This window comes from Cetorhinus maximus, chromosome 9, assembly GCF_964194155.1.
Source record: "Cetorhinus maximus chromosome 9, sCetMax3.hap1.1, whole genome shotgun sequence".
Taxonomy (NCBI): Eukaryota; Metazoa; Chordata; class Chondrichthyes; order Lamniformes; family Cetorhinidae; genus Cetorhinus; species Cetorhinus maximus.
In genome coordinates this window covers 88,215,062-88,234,484 of record NC_135887.1, presented here as the reverse complement: position 1 = coordinate 88,234,484, position 19,423 = coordinate 88,215,062, and the positions used below count along the sequence as shown (strand labels likewise).

The window sequence follows — 19,423 nt, the reverse complement described above, 5'->3', positions numbered from 1 at the left end:
CCTGGAAGTTCCCCTCCAAGTCACTCACCACCCTGACTTGGAAATATATTGCCGTTCCTTCAGTGTCACTGGGTCAAAGTTCTGGACCTTCCTTCCTAACAGCACTATGGGTGTACCTACACTACATGGATTGCAGCGGTTCAAGAAGGCAGCTCACCATCACCTTCTCAAGGGCAATTAGGGGTGGACAATAAATGCTGGCCCAGCCAGCGAAGCCCACATCCCATGAATGAATAAAAAAAAACACAAGGCAATATTAAGGCAAATGGCCACAAGCTTGTCAAAGGGGTAGGTTTTAAGGAGGGTCTTATAGGAGGAAAGAAAGGTTCAGAGACAGAGAGTTTTAAGGAGGGAATTTCAGAGATTAGGGCCTAGGCAACCAAAGACACGGCTACCAATGGTGGGACGATTAAATTCAGGATGCTCAAGAGACCAGAATTAGATGAGCACAGATATCTTGGAGGGTTGTAGGGCTGAAGGAGATTACAGAAATATGGAGGGGTGAGACCATGGAGGGACTTGAAAACAAAGATGAAAATTTTTACATCAATACAATGTTTGACCAGGAACTCATCTTGATCAGTGAGCACAGGGATGATGGATGAATGGGATTTGGTATTAACAAGGACATGGGCAGCAGAGGTTCCGATGACCTCAGGTTTACAGAGGGTAGAATGTGGGAGGCTGGGCAGGTGAGCATTGGAATAGTCAATTCTGGAGGTAACAAAGACAGGATGAGGGTTTCAGCAGCAGACAAGCTGGGGCAGGGCAAAGTTGAGTAAAGTTACTGATGTTGAAACAGGCAGTCTTAGTGATTGTGTGAATATGTGGACAGCAGCACATTTCAGAATCAAATATGACATCAAGGTTGTGATCAATCTCTTTATGTTGTTTAGATTGTTAATATTACAGATGGAGATGGACGATCTAGCATTGGGTGGTTTGTAAGGTAAGTACAATGGCAAACATATGAAGTCATTCTTAGTTTAAAATTATTTCTCGGAGTTAAAGCCAGTGTGACTGGTTTCAGTTTAAAAGTACTTTATAGGCTCCTCCGCCATGAGGGGTGCATGATTACAGCACACAAATCAGTCCTGTCACCTTGGCATGATTGCCAGGTGTGTAGGAATTGTGATGCAGAAAGTGTAATAAACTGGGTGTGTGCACTCCAACCAAGAGTTTTAAAGTGTTATAGACATCAATGGCCAATATTCCAAATGCAGGTTTACAGCAGGAAACCTTGCCCACAGATTGAGAAATCAGAGGCATAATTTTCCTTCTGATAATTTTATCAAACAGGAAGCTATCTGGACAACGCCCATGTTATGGGTTCCAGGCTCTAGGAATGTACATTCAGGACTTTGGCTCTATGGTATCCCATTCTCCAGCTCCAATTTCAGCTTCAGTTGGTATCATACAGGGTTAACCTACCCAGCTGCTGAGCTGTAATTGTGCCCTGTGCTTCTAGAGGCGTCGGCCAATGGTTTTCTTTCGAGGTTGTATCTGGATTGATATTTTCAAGTGGTCTGTACAGTAAAAAAAAACATATAACATTTATCATAATTGTGGGTGATTCAATAACCTGATGAAGCTATTGACAGCGTAACCTCAACTAACATTATTGAGAGAATTCTCATGGACAATGGGAGCCTACTGGGAGTTGAAGGTTTCCTGTAGTATTTTCTTCACTTGCTTCCATTGCTCCTGTTGGTGAGGTCCAAAACTCCAATTACAAGACCGATTTCTGACCTGTAAGAAGGTCACTTCAAAGTTTTCCACAGACAACCATCCTCATGTGATGGACAGAGGCAACATTTTCCTTTGGGGAAAGGTGAAATGGCACCTGGTCATGTATTTGGGATTAATTCTCTTATGTGAAGAGGAAGCCGCTCTACAGACAGTTTTGCATGCTTTATTAAAGAAAGCAAAGTATTAAGTGCTTCACAGATAAAGATGAAATGTAGTGACTGTTATGGAGAAATAATACAACAGTCATTCTGCACACAGCAAGTGCCTCACAATCCAAAGGGAAAATGACCAATAAATCAGTCTTGCTGCATTTTGTTACTGAGCACATGTTGTCCAGGACACCAGGAAGCTCTCTGCTCCATGTTACCTCCATGATATCTTTCAACATTCACCAGAACTCACAGGGCTTCAGTTTGATATCACATTCAAAGCCAGCATCGCTGACAATGCAGCACTCCCTGAGTACTGACAGCCTAGATTATGTGCTCAAGTCTTGGAATGGAACCTAAATCTCCAATGCTCTGTCTCAGAGCTGTCACATTTTTAAAAATGTCACATTCAGTGCACCCACCAACCTCAATCTACAGCTCACTTTTTGTTAAGTAATGAGATATTTAACAGGTTCCCTCAGATTTGTTGTGTCTATGATCTTCCATAATGATAACTTTATGAAACAGAACAAAGAAATAATACAAATCTAGAAAAGGAAAGCAGATTCCAAGTATAGACATACCTAGGATAAACATAGGAACGGGAGTAGGCCATTCAGCCCCTTGAGCCCGTGCTGTCATTCAATGAAATCACTGCTAATCCATATCTGAACTCCATTAATCACCTTGGCTCCATATCCTTTAATATCCTTTTCTTGCAAAATTCCACTGATCTCAGACTTAAAGTTCTTAATTGAGCTACTATCCACTGCTCTTTTGAAGAGTTCCACACTTATACCATCCTTTGCATGAAAAAAGTGTTTCCTAACATCTCTCCCGAATAGCGTGGCTCTGATTTGAAGATTATGTCCCCCTGTTCTAGACTACTCCATATCATTTCCTTTCAAAATCCTAAAAACCTCAATCATACCACCCCTTAATCTTCTATATTCTAAGGAATACACACCTATTTTATGTAATCACTCCTCATAATCTAATTCTTGGAGCCCTAGCAACACTCTGGTAAATCTGTACTGCACTCCTTCCAAGGCCAATATATCCATCCTAAGGTGTGGTGTCTGGAACTGTACACAGTAGTCCAGGTATAGTCTAACAAGGGATTTGGATAGCAGGAACAAAGCTTCCCCCTATTATATTCTAGCTCTTTCAATACAAGTGGTCAACATCCCAGTAGCCGTTTTGTTTATTTTTTCATACCTGACCACTATATAATTACTGGCCAGAGACTAAGTTCTCCCCAGAGTCACTGATGTCCCTGTTCTCTGTAAAGGAGATAATGTAGACTGTAGCCATGTTGACTACATTGCAGCGACAAGCCAGTGGTGGCTGCATAGATAGATATACACGAATGTTGGGGAGGGAGAGAGGGAGAGGAGAGAAAAAGAGACTAGAAGAATTAATGCGTAATTAAAATAACTTTCCATGTGGAGTTCCAGAGCAGAGTTTTTGCTTAAACTCTAGTTAGACATGGTGTTATGGGCAAGTCAAGTACCAGAGACAAGTGGGTGCAATAAGACACAACTGGTAGCGGACAGCACATCAATACATAATTACAATGCTGTCTGGATGGCAGTTTTAATATTCAAGTTTTTGATATTCTCACTGTACTAATTTCCTTCAAAGAGTATGAAGCAGCAGACAATTATTTTGACTCTGACTTGGTAACAGTGAGGGCTTTAGTAAAACTAATATTTGCATTAAGATACATTGGAGAACTTGATCTAAGAGATTATCGAGGTTTAAAACAAATGGGGAAAAATGACAACATCATCCATTGCCCGATTTCAACAGCAAGGCTCGAGTTGATGAAGACTTCAAGTTGATTTCCATGAAACACATCATGAATCCATAAAAGGGCAACAATCATCTTGATCTCTCTACAACTTCCTGCTCATGTATTTCTTGACAAGAGAGTCTAAAGTCATCTCACTGCTCTGGAGACTCAAAGTTCCATTCCACCTACCCATTGCCATCTGTCCCATCATCATTGCGTAAGTTCAGCACGTAGAGGGTTGACATGGATATTACACTGATGAAGAAAAAGACACCAGTTTAATTCAAGACTCAATTTAAGAAAACTTACTCTGGGCTAAGTTCATTATTCCTGTCACTGGACGTCTTTAGCATTCTCAAAAACACTCAACAGCCCAGTATTTATAGCTTTCAGAAAATGGTAATGAAAATGATTTTGGAGGCAGTGATTTTTCTCGACAGCTGAATAGAATAAACTGAAGCTCTGTCATGTTGGAGTGAGTGTCACAACGAGTTAAACACTTTGATTTCGCTTCTGGAAACAAGCTTTTTAAGTCCAGCCCAGACTGATGGAACAAAAAAGTGGGACCATGTGGGGATGTTCACTGATAGCTGAGCAGTGTTCATTTCATTTCACAATTCCTCAGACAATGGAACTGTCCATGCACAAATGTTGCAAGACCTGGAAACATTCAGGCTTGGACCGAGAAGTGGCAAATAACATTCGTGCACAAAAATGCTAGACATACCATCTCCAACAAAGAGAGAATCTAAACCCATTCCCTTGACATTCAATGACATTATCATTGTTGCATCCCCCACCATCACTGTTCTGAACTGGACCAGCCGTATAAATACTGTGGCTACAAGAGCAGGTGAGAGGCTGGGAATTCTGCAATGAGTAACTCACCTTCTGACTCCCCAAAGCCTGTCCAGCATCCACAATGCACAAATCAGGAGTGTGATGAAATACTCTCCACTTGCCTGGATGAGTGCAGCCCCAACAACACTCGAGCAGCTCAACATGATCCAGGACAAAGCAGCCTGCTGGATTGGCAACCCATCCACCAACTTAAAGATTCACTCCCTCCACCACTGGCACACAGTGGCAACAGTGTGTACCATCTACAAGATGCACTGCAGGAACTCACCAAACCAGCTTCAACTTCCAAATCCACGACCTCTGCCACCTAGAAGAACAAGGGCAGCAGGCACATGGGAACACCCAAACCACATCCTCCTGTGTTGGAAATATATCACCGTTCCCTCACTGTCACTGGGTCAAAACCTTGGAACTCCCTCCTGAACATCACTGTGGATGTACCTACACCACACAGACTCCTGATGTCAAGGATCAGCTCACCATGATATTCTCAAGGGCAATTAGGGATGGAAAATAAATACTGGTCATGTCAGTGATGCTCACATCAGTTAAGAGAATTTTTTTAAAAAATGACTGCAGTGTGGGATCCAATGGGGCTGGGATGAGGGCTCCAGTGTGATAACGGGGCTGGGATGAAGGATCCTGTGGAATATAATAGCTGGGATGTGGGATCCTGTGTGATTTCGGGGCTGGGATGTGGGATCCTGTGGGATATCCGGGCTAGGATACGGGATATCAGGATTGGAATATGGGACCTTGCAGTGGTTTTTGTGTAGAAGGTCTCACTATGCCCTATATAACTGTGACTGTTGGTGGTCTTATAGTGAGCCAGGACTGGACAGTGTTGGAAATATACACATTTTGAGTGTTTCACAAGGCTCTTCTTGAAACCCGAGTGCTGCAGGATACCTTACAAGGCAACCTTACACTTAGACCTGAACATTGCAAGAACGAGGCTAAATGTGGAAAGCCTTAATCCTTACCTGAAAGCCATGATTATAACGAGAGCTATGATGGTGCCTTGGAGGAACCTCTGGCTGAGGCAACCCTGTTCTGTTGGGTTAGAGTGAGCCTGGAGATAGAGACACACAAGTGTTATCTTTGGGAGATTGTCTATGTTACAGGATGCACCTAAATTATAATTACAAACAATTTGAAAAGTCATAGAGTTGGTGGCAAATATGACTGTGTAATCCTAATGTGAGAGATTCCAGCATCTGGAAACTTTATTCTAATTTTCTTTCTCATTTATCCTGAAAGTGTTAATGCTGTCTAGTATGGGTTTCATAGGTACTAGACACACTCCGGTACTTCATCCAAATCTCCATGCTTCATGTGTGAGACTAGACATTGAGCATCAGACTATTTTGATCTGAGCACAGCGGAGCCAAATATGTGTTTGTCTAATGACCACACGTGCTTTTGAACTGGAGTGGGTCACAGGATCTTAAATCTTGGCTCAATTTTGTCTCTTTTGCAGACCCAGGGCAGCAAGGACAATTTTTTAATCACATGAACTGTTATGGTCATCTAATCCAGCAGTGACCAGAAATCAAAAAGCTGGGATATTCTGTCCTGCATGGCCACACTAGGCAGTGCATTTACTCACTGAGCCAGAAGGGGTGGGTGGGGGGCATTAAATGGAAAAAGGCATCAATCACTGTGAAGAGACTTGTGGTCAATTCAGGTTGAGAACCAGAAATTCTGTTCATCATCTACAATGGTGGTTCTGGTTATTTTGAGTTTGTTTTCCATTTATGATATGACTCATTTAACTTCAGAACAGATTTTCAATGAGCAATTATGTGTGGGTCAGATAGAACTAAACAGAAAAAGACCAAGATATACTTATCCTATAGAGATAGAGGTCTAGAAAAATTGAGGCACAGGTACAGTGAAGTAATTGCAAGCAAAAAGTTCATTCTCAAGATGTGGGCATCATTGGCAAAGCCTGCAATTATTGCCCATCTCTGTTATCCTGCTTGATGCAACTAAGTGGCTTCTTAGTCCATGTCAGAGGGCAATTGACAGGCAACCACACTGGTTTGTGGCTGGAGTCACATATCGGACTGGACCAGGTAAGCACAGCAGGTTTTCTTCCTTAAAGGACATGAGTGAACCGATTCAGTTTTTAACAGCAATGACTGATACTAGCTTCCCAGATTTTTAAACTGAATTTAAATTCTCAAACTGCTATAATGGGATATAAAATGACACAGAGATATAGTGAATACTAAAATATAGAGAGATTGAGGAAGACAAAGTCCGACAGACTGAAAAAAATTAACTTCTTACCATTCTTATGGATCCATACCTTATTGCCAACCTTTGGGTGCCTTTTCTTATGTGGCCCACTTCCTGCCCGACTAAAATGACTGCCAGCTTGGCTGTAAGTGAACAGAAGCATTTCCTAATTGCACAGTTCATGGAGGTGAATTTTTTGGAATTAACACAGTGGGGCTGATAGTCTGATAACTGATGCCCACTGTTCTGAAGTGTATCAGTGCTGAAGAACCCAGTGCTCACTGTGTCAACTGGGTGTGAAGGCCTGAGGCCTACTCTGTGCCCAATGTACCCAGCGTATTTGCAGCCAGAGTGAGCATAAAGCACTGGGAATCTGCGCACAATCGGTGAATTGGGTTCATATAGATCTCAAACCCTGTTCAAATTAGGGCTGCTCCCCATCACAGGCACTGAAGGGGGAACCTAATTTAAGTTATTTTTCTGCATGGCCTTGACTAGGCACTAGGGCCATTTGGCCTACCTCCATCTGACCTGTCAGGTCGCAAAAGATTCCTCTGGCATTGTGCTATGCACTCCTTATCAATTGCACTTTTGTCTATAGGCGCCAGTTGCCATTTATGTGCCGATATCCTGAGATCCGATCTACAGTGCCCTTGTGATGCACTGCCACAGGATGAGGTAATTTCATTCAAGCACTTGCACTCATGGTGCTTTGTCCTATTGTGTAACCAGGATTATGTTAATGGCCCCAGAAATAACAAATATAAAAAGGATACTCTACACTGGATAGGTACAAAATTCTGTCAACTATTATTGTATAAACACTGAAAAGTGCTAATATTAAATTCCTCTCTAGGCTATTTTAACATAAATGCTCTCATTAAAATAATGGCGAGCAAAATTTGATGCAAATATATTAAACATTCATATAACATTGTTGACAAGTCATTTTTATCCTTGTGTAACTTTCTCACGAGACAGGTTGTAGAACATAGATGCTGCCCCATATTCAGCATTATACACCAACATTTTTGTCACATCACCATAAAGCAGTGTCATTTTAGCTTTCCCAATAGCCAGTAGTAGATTCTGGACAGTGCCACAGGATTCTCAAATAGATATTCCATCCTCCCATGGCACCCTGTCTGAGAGGAGGGGGTGTGGGAATGGGGGCAGGCCTCTTCCTGCAATGGAAATATGGTCAAACCACACGCAATCTTCCAGACTTGCAGCCATTCGCACTTTAGCCAACCTCGGGCAGGCTTTGCTAGAGCAGGTCTGTTGCAGTCTGGGGGACGAAGGCAGCCTCTCTCTGTTCTGCCTGAAAATACATGTATTTTAAAAACAGGTTCTGGGGCCCATTCTTCAGGCTGCAGAAACCCCTGGGAGGAGCTACCAAAAAACAACTGGGTCCCCACCACCTCCAGGAGAACGCTGGATGCCTGGACCTCACAGGCATCATGTGCCCAGCATTCAAATCGGAAGAAGTCTGTAATATATGAACATCTGTGTCTACTATCATAGGGCTCAGAGTGTGTGAAATAAGAGTAGGGGCTGCAGTCAACATCAGAACAGCTTCTCCATGGGCCCACCTACTTCAGGGTCATTGAAAAATCAACAATGGGGGCAGAAAAGCTGGGCCATTAAGTCTAAAAAGTACAGTCCAGTAGTCTGAAGTAATTCACAGACTGTCTTTTAACCTAGAGAAAGCTCTCTCTATATCTTTGCCGCCTTCTACTAATCACATCCGTGGAGATCTTCTCTTCCATTTTCCCTTTGGTTTCTACCTTAAAACTGTGGAAACCCCTCACCTCCTTTTTCAGTCTGCCAACTTTTGAAACCCAAGCTTTATGCCACCTGATCACTCCTTCCTGACCTACTCTACCTTTTTACCGTTTTTTCAACTTTGGCACTTTCCTCCATTATGATCAGAGTCCTTCATCTAGGTATCACAATTCAAAAATTCTGACTGTGGATAATTGTGGTGACTGTAGCCAGTACTTACCTTCACAATGTTTGTTTATTTCACATCTTCACACACACACACACACCATTTGATGAATAGTAGGGAAGTGTTGGAAGAATTAACAGGCTGATTATAAACCTGTTGAATTGTGTCATGTACAGTCCTTCCATGGCTAGGAAGTCCTGGAGTGGGATTGAAACCTGGGGCTCCTGGCTCAGAGGCAGGGGCACTACCTACTGAGTTACAGGACCTCACACTGATAATATCCTTACTAGTTAGCTAGGTTATGAGTGAGAGAAACAGTAACCTGAGTAATATTCTGTGCTTATTTCAACAGTTCTGTTCCAGTGCTCTCAATACTCCAGTGCATTCTAGTACCTGAGAGTCCCTCCACTGACTGTGGATTTCATACTGTCCAGTCGCTTCAGTTTGGCCAGTTTTCTGCTCCATGTCTCCAGCTCGTTGATTCGTGTCTCGAGGTTATCAGTCAGCTTGCAAAGTTCTTTGACAGCCCCCACATTCTCCATGAAAATCCGCTCCTGCATGGAACAAAGAGGATGAAAAGAAGAAACTTATATCCATCAGGTATAACACTCTAAAACTTATAATGGTATTGCATAGTTAAACTCACATGAAAAATAAGGATCAAACTTGCTCTTTAGCCAACATATTATCACGGATTCTACTGCGATCAGTATAATCTACTGCACAAAATCTCCTCAAAAGGTAAGCTAAGTAACCTCATGACCTTTAAGATTCAGCTCCATCCAACCTCATTTCACAGATGAGATTTCCATGGAGTCATATATTCCATGGACTGTCACACTTTTACATTACTATAAATACTAGAACAAATGACTGATCTCCTGTGGTTCACGGACAAAATTAAAATTAAGATTCTTCGTCCTTTTTGTAATCGAGCCTTTGTTTATTTTTTTCATCGCTTCACTGCATCTTTAATTGGCTAAAAGCTTGGCAGCACTGGAAATAGTGACTGCTGGGACCAGGAATAATGGATTCCCAGTTATTTTCAATCCAGCCAGCAGAGGGCCACTCTACCTTATTAACCACAAGGAAGTTCTCAATGGTCTCTCCGTTGGCACACACCACATCCCCCGACTCCTTCACTGCCTCGGGCAGAATTTCCTTCACCTCTTGTGCGATAACACCTAATGGGAAATTGCATCATGTATCAACATCACTAATATTAGGATACTAAAACAAACCCCATTAGAATTCTACCAGTATTTTTATCTGTCTTATCTGCGGAAAGGCTGAAGAAATGGATGACATTGGGAATAGTGCAGGTATATGCTGGACAGTTTCACTCCAATTAATGGCCTACTCAGAATCACAGAACTATTACAGCACAGAAGGAGGCCATTCGGTCCATTGTGACTGCGCCGACTCTCCGAATGTGCAATGCATCTAGTGCCATATTCACCCAATGCTGGTCCTGTCAGCTTTAGGACTGGTGTGTTTCATTACATCATGTACTCCCCGCACCACACCCCACCCCCCCCCACCCCACCCACCCCCGCCACCTCACAACCAAACCTCCTTTTCCCTTCTGAAGGTACTGATCATTGCTTGATTACATTTCCAATTGCATACACACACTCATGCAATATTCTTGCAGGAATGGTCAGCTTGGCTACTTACCCCTCTCGGGCACTGAATCAAAGGGGAGCCTGGTTGAGGTCAGCCAACTCAGTGCAGAATGAGAACTGAATCTCAAACATGCCCAGTTTGTAAAGCTCAGTATTTACTGAATCTACCAAAGACCCTCTGTTTATCCTCAAGAGTTCCCCACCATTTCCTGGCTTGGGTGACTTGCTCCCTACGACTGTCAGTCACTTGATAGCAACTGAGAGAGAGAAGGTCTGGGGTCACTTGCCTGCCACTGGACATGTCAAGTCCAGGACCCCAACTCCATAAGGAACAGTGGGCCCAATAGTGCATTATTTCCCACCCACTTTCCAATCTGTTGGTGCCTACCTGTCTCGGATCCATTCTCTATGCCTGCTGTGGCAGCAAACTCGGGTTTGTATTGATACTGAACCAGCCGCATCTGTGTGATCCTCCTCAGCTGCTCTGTGGTGTCTACCTGCATTAGCAGAAAGGTAAAGTTGGAGCCAAAAGCAAGATTGTTCTAATGAAATCTTCAAACTCAGGTTGTGACCAATAACCTAACCAATAACACTGGAAAGCTCATTAACTGGAGACTGGATGATGCAATGGCACAGACAGTGGCTTTTCACATCAGGGAAACGGGTCAAAATCCAGCCCAGATAAAAGGGATGATAGAACAACAAAAATGCCATAAATGCATCTCAGCTCCATCAGCAATGTTCCCTCTTAGCTGCATGGGTGCATGGCTGCACAGCAATCTGGAATGTACTGCACAGTACAATAAACAGGACACACAAAACCAATGTTCCCTCAAGATGTGTCAGTGCACAGTAATAAACAGGCCTTGCACGATGAGGAAAAATTAGAGAGCACATTGTCCATCAGTATCTGTAAAGAGAAAAGATATTACTATTTCAAGTATCACCTCACACATGGGCCAGAGCTTTTCCTATGGCAGGCGGGCTGGACAGGGTGGGCGGGGGTGGGCGCAGAGTCAATTGCCGCCTGCGATCAGCTCCGTGCCGTCATTTTACGCGGGCGGGCCAATTAAGGCCAGCCCAACGTAATATGCAGCCGGTAGTGCTCAGCGCTACCTGTGCGGGCGGGTGGAGGAGGGAGAGTTGGGGCCTGTGCTCTTTCATGCATGCGTGCAAAAGAGCGCAGCAATCACCCTGAGGCACGGAGTACCTCAGAGAGATTGAATGGATATTAAAATAATTAAAGAATTGATTTAAAAATTTATTTAAACATGTCCACGAGTGGGGACATGTATGAAAATTAATTTATTTATTTAATAAAAGCTTCAAGAAACCTCATCCCGCTCGTGGATGAGGTTTCCTAAAAAACACGAAGGCCGCTTGGGCTTCCTGCCTGCCCGCTGACTTTAAAGTTGGATGGGCAGGGTTCTCAAGTGGCTCAATTGATTTCTTAATGGCCTTAAAAGGCTGTTTACATTTCGGTGGGCATGCAGCTGACTGTGGCAAACACCCATTGAACGAAATATCGTGATGGCATCGGGACGCATGCCCGACATCATCTGGCATCATTTGACATGTCAGCGTGTCAGGCCCGCCCCCGCACGCCGACCGGAAAATTCTGCCCATGATTACCCTGAAAAATTAACCTGTTCTTCCTTTACAGCTTTTGACAAATAATTTTTTAAATTCCTTCTTGGGTTATGGGTGTTGCTACCAGGCCTAGCATTTATTGCCCATCCAGAATTGTCATTGAGAAGATAGTGGACCTTCTTCTTGAACCACTGCAGTCTAGGTAATGATGGTACTCCCACAGTAGTGCTGAGTAGGAAGTTCCAGGATTTTGACCAAGCAATGATAAAGAATAATAAGAACATGAGAAATAGGAGCATGGATAGGTCATAATGACCTTTGAGCTTGCTCTGCCATTTAATAAGGTTATAGCTGATCTACTACATCATCTCCATTTCCTGCCTTAATCCCATATCACTTGATTTCTTTAGTATCAAAGGCCAGGATTTTCCGTGCCCACCGGTGTCACGCGTGTTCGGTGGCATGAGCGGACAATATGGCATGATTGGTTTCATGATGGTGTGAAACCAGTTCGCAATTGTTCTGCTCAACCCATCAATGGTGGGCCGCGTTCCCCGCCATTGGACATCAGGAACCTCATTGTAATGCATCAGCATATCATTATTAGGCCTGCCCACCAGAATTGTTTCCTCCCCCACCTCCCCACCCACCGGCTGGGTCATCCACTTGCATTGGCGGGAAAATACCGACATGCTTCACAACAGCACATAAGCAATGTGCACTTGGCGGGCTGCACTTCACTCAAGACTTCAAGGTTTGTTTGCCTACCTTGCTTCGGTCAGCACTCACAATCACCAGTGCCAGGCTTCACAGATAGCACCACATCACTTTTAGGGGGTGCTCACGGCCAGGCCTCTATCTACCAGATCAGCAATATGTGGGTTGCTTTTCAATGACTGCAGGGCTAGGGCTTGCTTTGCGAAGGGGGAGAAGTGGCCTCAGGCAAGGGAAGAGGCTGCAGGGTGAGGGCTGTACTGGGAAGGAGGGTATCCCAGGGTGTGTGAGGGGGCACATGTTGATTTGTGCAAGTGGCCTCAAGATGGTGAGGGCTGAGGAGGCAGTCTCCAGAGGAGATGAGGCCAGATAGACATGTGATGGTATGTGTGTGAGAATTGGTGGTGATGTCCCTTGAGCTGGCAATGAGTGAGATGACAGTGAATGTGTGATGGGCTTGAGTGTGTGAGTTGAATGATGATATAGTTGCCATACCCTAGCTGCATGGATGAGATCATTCATCCTCTACTGCATTGGATGGCCAACCTCTTCTTAGCAGCATTGGCACTGAACTCCACTGCCATCGCCTACCAAGCCGTAGTGGTAATGTTGCTGCCCCTCCTGTGGCCAGAGTGGGGGTAGAGGACATCACAGCAGGCCTCCGTGTCACCCAAAGGGCTTCTTATCTTTCGGGGCCATATCTTCTTTCCTGCAGTCCTGGGCTGTAAGCAGTGAGCACAGCTGTACTTTAAATGTGGTGCCTGATGTGAAGAAGCAGTGAGATAATGGTGTGGTAGGTGAATTGGATCCTGTCCGCCATGGAAGTGGTGTGTTTCCCAGCAATGCATAAATAATATGGCGGGTTTGGGATGATACAGCGTGAAAACCCGCCTTTGCGGCTGCTGGCCACCCACTACTGCACTTAGTGCAAATCTAGGACAATTCCGCCCAAAATTTTTCGATCTCGGTCTTGAATATACTCCTCAGCTGAGCACACATAGCTCAGCTGAGAATTCCAAAGATTCACAAACCTTTGAGGGAAGCAATTTCTCTTCAGCCTTCCAGCATCTACGCTGCCAAGTCTCAAGGATTTTATAGGTTTCAATGAGATCACTTCTCACTCTTTTCATCTCTTGGGAATATAAGTCTATAGTCTACTAAATCTCTCTTCATAGGACAACACCTCCATCCCAGGAATCAGTCTAGTGAACCTATGTTGCACTCCCTCTAAGGCAAGGTAAGGAGATCAAACAGTGCACAGTACTCCAGCTGTAGCCTCATCAAGATCCTGCACAATTATACAAAGACTTCCTGACTCTTATACTCCAACCCCTTTGTAATAAAGGCTAACATATCAGTTACTTTCCCAATTGCTTGCCATATCTGTGTGCTAATTTTTTGTGATTCATGTACAAGAACACCCAGATCTCTTTGAATATCAAAATTCCCAATCTCTCATCACTTAAAAAATATTCTGTTTCTTTTTCCTATAAAAGTGGTAACTTTGCATTTCTACATACTATATTCCATCTTCCACATTCTTGCCCACTCACCTAACCTTTATCCTTTTACAACCTGTGTGTGTTCTCCTCACAGCTTACTTTCCCATCTAGCTTTGTATCATCAGTAAACCTTTTTCCCTAATCTAATTTATGGATATAGATTGTAAATAGTTGAGGGCCCAGCACTGATCCTTACAGCACCCCAGTGGTTACAGACTGTCAGCCTGAAAATGACCCATTTATTCCTCGTCTCTATTTTCTGTCCATGAACCGATCCTCAGTCCATGCTAAAGTATTACCCCCAATCCTGTGAGCGTGAATCTTGTGAAACAATCTCTTGTGCGGCACATAGTTGAGTGCATTCTGGAAATCTAAGTATACTACGTCTACTGGCTCCCCTTATCTACTCGTTCTCATCCTCAACAAACTCTAAAAGATTTGTCAAATACAACTGCCCTTTAATAAATTCATGTTGACTCTGAATATGCAGTACATAACATCACTAAATTTGGCATTAATTGGCAATCTTATTCAGGAAAGCCAAAGGATGGGTGATTTGGAAAACAGAAAATGTCGCTTGAGAACAATGAGATCTTTGGTGTGAGGCACATTTTGGAGCAGTAGAATCATTGAAACATAGGGCTTGATTTTTAATTTGGGGTCAGGAACACAATGTTTCCAGATCCCGACACCCCACTGCATCTGCATTACTCAGACAATGCTATCTTCAAATGTAAATGCCCTAATTGGGCTGGAGGTGAGTTTAACGCCCAGTTAGTGATGTTGAGCATTACCAAGAGGCAGGAGCTGCCTTCAAAGTGCCAGCAGCAAAGGTAGATGGCAGCCATGATGAGGCCTGACGCTGCTTTGCTCAAGAGAGGAGGCAGTACAGCAGAGGGTCAACAGCTTTAACACGCATAAGTAGCCAAAACAGCCAAGTGAAAAGGAAATACGCTTGATCTGGTGCAAGATCACCTAGGTCCCAAAATTTTTAAGTGCATAAGAAAACCTTTCACTTATGTCTGCATTGAACCCAACAGCTGTGTACTAATGTGCACCAGACTGGGTTCGGTGATTTACAAACTGAAAACCTCCTTCTCACCCTCCCCAGCCCATTAACAAGCTCCTCAAGGAGCTTAACAGGCCATTAAAGGGAGGTGTGGGGGTTCCTGACATCCCCCCAACCCCCCTCAATTTGCATCCTGGAGGCAAAGGGGCACTAACACACCATCAGGGAGCACTATTTTCAAAGCACCTCCACTCCTGTTCTTGTCCCCATGGGCAATTGAAAATCCAGCCATAGAATTTTACATTGCAGAGCGAGGCCACTCAGTCCATCATCATGTGGCTCATATGCCACCTCATTGAAAGAACTAGCCAACCAGTTCCACTCCACTATTCTTCCCCCATAGCCCTATGCTTTTTTTAACTACATATTCAATTTCCTTTTAAAAATCATCATTGAATCGGCTTCAAACACCCTTTTAGGCAGTGCATTCTTGACTATAAAAACATAAGTAAAATAATACTGTTGATGTTAATTATTCTAGTCAATATACACTCCAAGACTGGGTTGCCAAGTGCAGCCAGAAATGTTCCTGGAGGTATGGTAAAGGGAGTTTGACTCTCACTCTAACCCTCCAGACAGAAAACTGCCAACAAATTGGGAATTCCATACAAAGAGGCCACAGAGATGGCCTTGGTGCCAGTTAAGTTTGTTCTCAGTTATCTCAAATATACACGTCTACTGTTTACAAAGCTAGCGAAGTGAAATACCAACTGTTTCATCACAGTGAAGATACTTATTACTGGCAGCAACAAAATGTCACCAACCTGAGACATTGATCCAACCTTCTTCCCTCCACAGATGCTGCCTGATTTGCTAAGTATTTCCAGCAGTTTCCACTTTTAAAGCAGATTTCCAGCCTCCGCAGTATTTTACTATTTTGTGTATTCTACCTCCGTGCAGAAAAACCTCTCCTTGAACTAATAAGAGAGTGGCCGGGGGCTATCACTCTCCTGGTGAACGAGCCTTCCCATAGCTTGAGCTTAATCTGTCATCAGCCTGTAAAATAGTGACAGGCACAAAGTGTGTCTGACAAGGTGGCTACTCTTGTTGAACAGACAAAGGTTGGATTGAGTGGACTGGAGGCACACAGCAACAACTCAAAGGTATAGCCCATGGCCCATATTAGAGAGGGGCAAGTGGTTATATAGCTTGAGGGACACCACTCCACATTAAAGACAGGGAAGGCAAGGAGGCTGGCATCCATGAACTACAACAGCAGGTACAGGGATTGAACCTACATCATTCTGTATTACAATCTAGCCATCTAGCCAACTGAGCTAACTGACCTCCACAGAACAAGTTGAAAACAAATAGTATTTTCAATGTTTTTACTTTACTTCAGAATCCTCTTGAGAAATTTGATTAATCATACCTTTATTTAAGGAAGGCCTTGTGGCGCAGTGGGTAGTGTCCCTATCTCTGAGCTAAAGTCCCACTCCAGGACTTGATGATCCAGGAAGATATGTTCATAATGTGGCTAAACAGGTTGAGTATAAACCTACAAATCCTTTCAACACACACCAATGGCAGGTGGTAAGGTGGGAGAGATTCCTGGTCAGCCATGAAAGGAAAGTTGGAGCCTCTACCATCACTATCCATAGCTCCAAACTACAACATGCATGTAAAAGTGCATGTTGCCATAGCAACTCAGACTCCCTGAGTGAACTATAACACACTACCACCTTTATTTAAGAAATAGAAATGCCCCTCTAGTTTAATTGCATCATAACTGATGTACCCTGTTTACCACACGCAGAAACGTTCATCAGTGACTGACACCCTCCACTCACCTCCTGGATGTTCTCCTTTGCCCGTGCGTCTGATGGGTGCATTAATGAGCCCATGACCTTCACGTTGCCATGGACGACCAGCGCTTCATCGGGACGGTCTGTGTTAATGCCAACTCGGCCATGATGGAAGACAGTATCGGGAAGCTGACCACGCTGCCACAGGACATCTGTGTCACTCTCAAACTGTCCAGGGTTTGAAGCCTGTGGAGAATATGGACAAAATGAACCTGGACTTTGTTTCCCAGCTAACCTCAAAGCAGTACTCAATCTTTTTTTAAAGCTATCTATTTTCCTATAGGCCTGATTATCTCCTTAGATTTCAGAGGCCCAGGTTTCAGTTAAAATTAGCTACCTGTATAGCTCAGGTGAATTGTATAATTAACCATATCAACAGAGGGTGCTGGGCTTGATCCACTTTGAGTCCTTGCTCCATCTGCTGATTTTACCTCAGGAAGCACATGGACCGCTACAATTAACTTCAGTTCCCCCCACCCCCAACCCCAACCCCAACCCCCACCCCCACCCCCGGCTTTGGCAGTGAAAAGCAGTCAAAGTCCCTGCTCCTCGTCATCAGCAAATGGCTCTTGCTGGAAGTGGCAGGTGCAATGGATATCAGGGATTAGACACAACTATGAGGTCTTCCCTAGTCAATTAGCCTATCGGTGTTCACTGTCTTGGCTTAGACATGAAACTGGGGGAGGTGCCAGAGGGCAGCCAATGTCCATGGAAACATAATCAGACAAGATGGGAGAAAGGGTGTGTTAGAACATACCAACCCTGCACCTAATAGCATCATGAGTGGGCACACTCCAAGATGAGACTGTATCCAACCACAACAAGCCAGCAGGAGTGCCCTGACCCTATTGGCACATCCCCAATATGAAGTAGACATTTTTACCCGATTTACAACCACTGATAAATGGGATGAATCATTTCAATGGCAACAAGAGCACTTTTTGGTACCTTGTTGCCAACATGGGGTAATTTATTTTCTGCTGTATACCAATAGTTTGAACTGTGCCTGTGAGGGCTGGTGCACAGCAGAGGGCTAGTTACAGGTTGACAGCATTTATTTTTAAACAGATCCATGAAGAGACTTTTGATCTTGTAACTATACTACTGGAAACATTTTATTAATTAAAAAGCAGAATAAGAGGAAAGGAAATCAGGTGGTAATTCAATCTTTAAATATAGCCAAGAGATTGGAGTCCATTTTAAAAATAATTTATCATTCCAATTTATCAGAAGTCTACAATATGACAACAGGGAAGGGTTTTTCTCGGGTATCCCCCCTGCTGCTAGATTCTCAGCGAGAGGAATCGCCAGATTTACACTCACATCCGCTGATAGTGCTGCCCCCTGCCTGCAATTAGTATATTGCAATATGCTAATATCAGATAGTCAAAGTGTCTCACTAAATACATTACTATGTACACGGTGAATACCATCTCAGCAGCTCCCAAGCTGACACCATCTACTGGTCCAGTCTGGGAGGCAGAAGAGACCAGTCACATCACCTGTACACATCCATAACAGGCAACTAAACTGCCGTAAGCATCCAGATCATCCCAGAATGTTAACAGAGCACAGGACTCTCCCCAGATCGGGGCACAGGAGTATATTTGATGCAACAGGCACTCCCCTTATCTGCTTTTAAAAGTGCACTGACTTCATGAAAAAATACTTAGCAAACTTTTTTTTATTATATTCAGGCAAGGAGAGATAGACAAGTCATGTTCCGGTTTGATATTATACATAAACAATGCAACACCGCACTTAAATTTTGTTTGTGCCAGTTTTCAGTGATAAACAAACAAAAACAAATTGGCCAAACATTCTTTTGCGAATCCATAAAATCCCTTGAAGCACCTGCTGAGTTCTTTACTGGTGAGTCAAAAGTTATCACAAGATGCCCAATATGTCACAATTACAGGGCAGTAGCAGCAGCAACACAGGGCTGGCTCACATTCAAAGCTGCAGGATAACACCATTCTGAAGGCATTTTGTTGAAGGTCTATATGCATGTGTGTAAATTGGTTAGAAATGGAGACATACAAAAATAGCAAGAAACGCACACGCGCACACACATGATAGGTGACAATGACAGATGGAAGGTAGGAAAGACTAACAGATGGAAGTTGGTGTTAAGTACATTGGATACAATTATTTGTTGTACACAATTCCCTCTCTGCTTTTACTTGCAACAAAAATGGAACCAGTAACTTGAAAGTTTACCATCCCCCTCAAACCCACCCATAGCGACTGATAATTAACCTCCTCTCGTGCTATAAAACTCTATATCTGTGCTAAGAAACTCTCCAGATCTACAACTCATAAAAATGTCTATAAATCTGCATCGTTATGAAGCCCTTCAGAAGGGTTTA

At 43.6% G+C, this 19,423-nt stretch overlaps 1 protein-coding gene across 11 annotated transcripts in view; it reads right to left on the bottom strand.

Annotated features, from left to right (window-relative positions):
* myrf (myelin regulatory factor) overlaps nucleotides 1-19,423 on the bottom strand; it is a 272,972-nt gene that overhangs the window by 20,253 nt on the left and 233,296 nt on the right. For all 11 annotated transcript variants that reach the window (XR_013577569.1, XM_078549049.1, XM_078549050.1 and 8 more), the window contains 8 exons: nucleotides 17,040-17,240; nucleotides 10,763-10,871; nucleotides 9,824-9,933; nucleotides 9,143-9,303; nucleotides 6,869-6,941; nucleotides 5,538-5,626; nucleotides 3,883-3,948; nucleotides 1,432-1,526 (listed from right to left, as the gene is read on the bottom strand). Coding sequence is in view for 10 of the 11 variants with exons in the window: in XM_078549049.1 (XP_078405175.1) it covers nucleotides 1,432-1,526; nucleotides 3,883-3,948; nucleotides 5,538-5,626; nucleotides 6,869-6,941; nucleotides 9,143-9,303; nucleotides 9,824-9,933; nucleotides 10,763-10,871; nucleotides 17,040-17,240 (904 nt within the window). In the remaining variant the exon portion in view is untranslated. The remainder of the gene's footprint in view (nucleotides 1-1,431; nucleotides 1,527-3,882; nucleotides 3,949-5,537; nucleotides 5,627-6,868; nucleotides 6,942-9,142; nucleotides 9,304-9,823; nucleotides 9,934-10,762; nucleotides 10,872-17,039; nucleotides 17,241-19,423) is intronic.